Here is a 4,173-nt window from a genome sequence, read left to right on the forward strand (position 1 = left end):
GACAGTCTCAGCATGTTCACTAAGTCTGGTGCTGACTTTCTAAAAGGTAAGAGGGAGAGACCCTGATGCTGGGAGAGACTGAAGACAAAAGAAGGGGGTGACAGAGGATGAGATGGTTAGACAATATCACCAACTCATTGGAGATGAACTTGAGCAAACTCCCGGATGTAGTGTTGGATAGAGGAGCCTAGTGTGCTGCGGTCCATGGAGTCGCAAAGAGTCAGAGACGACTTGGCAGCTGAACAACAAACAAACATCAAGAGGGAGAGAGTGAGTGGAGCCGTGAGCACAGGGGGCATCACACGGACTCCTTTGTGCAAGCTTCAGGAATTTCCATAGGGACTGGTCCCAAGCACCACTCTGGACCCCTTTCCTCTCTTGCTGTATGGCTTTGGCCATCCTAGTCATCTCTTCAAAATATTGTTTCTTTATCTCTCAAATGTGAACATTGCTTTAGGCCCCTGCTAGTCAGTCCAGAGGAGGTGAGGAGTTGCAGCTGAGATTTGAAAACATGAAAAGACAGTTGCAGGAAGAAAGTTGAAAGATAGGGAGTCATCACTCACTGTCCCAACAGTCACACTTGAGCCCCAGTGGAACAAGTCTTCAGCCTAGAAACAAAGGATCTGAATCCCTCCCTGATGTAACATTCTTTTCTTATTTCCACACAGATCACACCACTGTCGATAATGGCTGTGGAAAATGACTCTTCAGTAACTGAGTTCATCCTAGTGGGATTTACAGACCTCACTCAACTCCAGTTACCCCTCTTCTTACTCTTCTTAATGAACTATATGGTCACTGTGGTAGGGAATTTGAGTTTAATTAATCTGATATACCTGAATGCTCATCTTCATACTCCCATGTATTTCTTCATCTTCAATCTATCTTTCATAGATCTCTGCCACTCCTTGGTCATTACCCCTAAACTGCTGATGAGCTTTGTGTCAGAGAACACCATCTCCTTTGAAGGATGCATGGCTCAACTGTTTTTTTTCTGTTTCTTTGTCCATTCTGAGTGCTATGTGTTGACAGCCATGGCCTATGATCGTTATGTGGCCATCTGTAAGCCCCTTTGGTACACAGTCACTATGTCCCCTCAGGTCTGTTCTCTGCTCATGTTTGGTTCATATGCAATGGGGTTTGCTGGTGCCATGGTCCACACAGGGGACATGGTTAGGTTGTCCTTTTGTGATTCCAGCATCATCAATCACTACATGTGTGACATCTTCCCCCTCCTCCAGCTGTCTTGCAGTCGCACTGATGCCAGTGAGCTGGTGGATTCCATTGTTGTGAGCATAGTTGTAATAATATCTAGCTTCATCATTTTTGTTTCTTATGTTTTGATCCTCTCCAATATCCTCCACATCTCATCAGCTCAGGGTTGGTCCAAAGCCTTCAGTACTTGTGGCTCCCACATAATAACTATTGCCCTCTTCTATGGCTCTGGGTTGTTCACACATCTCAAGACCTCTACAGATGATTCCATCGGCCAACAGAAGTTCTTATCAGTATTTTATACCAATATAGTCCCCATGTTGAACCCCCTCATCTATAGTCTAAGGAATAAGGATGTCAGACTTGCAATGAAGAAAACCCTGAAGAGAGTTCCAAACTAAGCAGAACCAGGTGTATGTGTGTGTTTTGTGTATGTGTGAATGTGTTTTTCCATAATTTTCTTCAGAACAAGGTTTTTGCCTGAGATCCTTTTTGCTCTCTAATCATGCATTTAAACATGCAGATATTATTGAGTCTCAATGATTGTTCTCAGATCCGTGCTTACTCACTGAATGAGCTTTATCCTTAACAGTGGGTTCAGTTTGATTCCTCCTCTTTTTTAGACCACCTTGCACTTTGCCTTTCCATGTACTTTTCATATATCAGCATGAATGTGGAATGCTGACTGATGAGGCCACCCCTCTTTGTTTTCCCTGAAAACAATATGGACCTTTCTGTTTTTAGCCATTTTAGGGATTTCTACTGTATAAGTTATAAATTTTCTAGAATTTCAGAGCTGTTTTAGTCATGTTTTCTATAATACTGCCTTCCAGACTCAGCAAAGCTTCAGTGGCATCTGTGAAATATTTATGATTAGTCAACAGGGATCACAAGTATTCACTTATAAGGCTAAGTATGAGACGTGTTAGTACCAAGTAGGAACTGAGAGTAATGAACCTAGTTACTTTAAAATTAGTCTGACTTATTATAATAGTAATAGCATCAAGGATATGATATATATGTATATATGCATGTATTGTGCATGCTCAGTCACTGTATCTGATTCATAATTTTGTTTACATCTCTACCTCATCAAATAGAATTTGACCATCTATTGTTTATTCCTTTCTCCTGCACGTGGTTAGACAAGAATCTGACAAAAATAAATAAATATTGATGAAATTAATAGCTTGAACATGTTTGATACAGGTTTCCTCTAAAGCAAACTAGGAACTTCCCTGGCAGTGCAGTGGTTAAGATTCTGTGTTTCTACTCCAGAGGGTGCAGGTTTGTTCCTGGCTAGGGAACAAAGATCCCTCATGCTGTGCGAAGCAAACTAAAAGTTTATGTTTGTAAAAACTTTTTTTTTTCCGGAAATGAGTTTTCTTAAAATCTGTGGCTATAAATCTTCAAAACTGAAAAAAGGTGTGTTTTGATGCAATAGAAAGAAATGCCATTCTTTTGTCAGTTTGAAGTACAGCCTGTTGCATTTCTCATAAAGCAGGTCTAGTGATGATGGAATCCGTCAGCTTTTGCTTATTCCTGAGTCTCTTGTAACATAGGTGTCTTTCAAAGTGACTAATGCTTCAAGTAATCGGCACTCCTGTTTGGAAAGTAACATGTTCCTCCTGAAGAATTTAGATTCCTTTTGGAAAAAAGAACTGCTTGGTTTGGTTGCAACATAAATTAGGTAAAGCATGCAATTTTACCTTCAGAAACTTAAGATAAAATAAGGATGTGTTGCACTACTTGTTTTATACATGAAATTTAAAACCTGTCTCCAAAATGTAACCTATGCCTACATTAGTTGTTTTTGTTTAGTCACCGCGTCGTAGCCCACCAGGCTCATCTTGGAACTTCCCAGGCAAGAATACTGGAATGGTCCTTGGGATTTCCCAGGCAAGAATACTGGAATGGTTTGCCATTTCCTTCTCTAGGGAATCTTCCCTACACAGGGATAGAACCACGTCTCCTGCATTGGCAGGCGGATTCTTTACCACTGAGCCACCAGGAAAGCACCCTGCCTAAGTTAGTAGAAGATAATGAAACCAAGTAAATAAATTAGTTGTGCCTGCAAGGCGACTGTGACATTTTAGAACACAGAATATATTGGTAAGTGGAGAAAACCCTCCTATACGACTCTTCCAGTCTGAAATGTTTGCTTTTAGGCTAACTGCACAGTTGTCATCCTGTGTATTTACTAGTCTTCTGAATTTACTCTTTCCTAAATCCTAAGGCTTACCATTCTCTAGTTGTGTCTCAAGAAATGGTACATGTAAGATAAAAAGCAGATTAAATCAGAGTGCACATAGAATGCTACCATCTCTGTAAAATCAATGCGGTAATATATATAGCATATATATAGTATTAATTTTTAATATGCCTATGTAAAAATTTTTGTACAAATATCCAAAAATGTATTTGATCAGTCTCTTTCTGATAGATAACTAGGTTGATCCAAATCCTTTGTTCTTACCCCCTAAAATTGAAATTAATAAACCAATACATAAATTGTTAGTCATGTGTAAAAAATTTTAGAGTGCATTTATTATTCCTAAAAATACATATACACACACAGGCATGTATATATATAACTATTTAATGACTATTGTCCAGTTGCCCTAATGGAATATATTTCTTTTAGTGTATTAAATTGCTTCTTGGTACAAATACCTCCTTCTGTACTTTTTTTCATGATGCTGGGGCTAAGCTTCTGGGTATTATTTTTCTACTTTGCCAGCTGGCTTACTGTTTGGTTCCACCAGTATCCAGTGCTGCTGCCAGAGATAAAAAGCATCTTGAAAATATGAAGACAGATTGAAACAAGTTAAAGGAAAATGACCTGAATTTTCTTGGCATCAATTTAATCACATGCAAGTAAAAACCAGCAAGTGTTCCACTCCCAAATGTCATATTGAATATTATGTAAATAAACGACTAGCTGGAGTTGAAAATATA

At 39.1% G+C, this 4,173-nt stretch overlaps 1 protein-coding gene across 1 annotated transcript; it reads left to right on the plus strand.

Moving 5' to 3' along the window:
• The first annotated feature begins 683 nt into the window (after positions 1–683).
• LOC136168979 (olfactory receptor 8C8-like) lies at positions 684–1,616 on the plus strand. The gene has a single exon (XM_065936723.1). The coding sequence runs from the start codon at positions 687–689 to the stop codon at positions 1,614–1,616; it is 930 nt and encodes a 309-aa protein (XP_065792795.1). The 5' UTR covers positions 684–686.
• The last annotated feature ends 2,557 nt before the right edge of the window (positions 1,617–4,173 follow it).

The sequence above is a fragment of the Muntiacus reevesi genome, chromosome 5 (assembly GCF_963930625.1).
Source record: "Muntiacus reevesi chromosome 5, mMunRee1.1, whole genome shotgun sequence".
Lineage (NCBI taxonomy): Eukaryota > Metazoa > Chordata > Mammalia > Artiodactyla > Cervidae > Muntiacus > Muntiacus reevesi.

Coding starts and splice junctions, on each gene's coding strand:
- LOC136168979 (XM_065936723.1), top strand. CDS start 687: ATGGCTGTGGAAAATGACTCTTCAGTAACTGAGTTCATCCTAGTGGGA.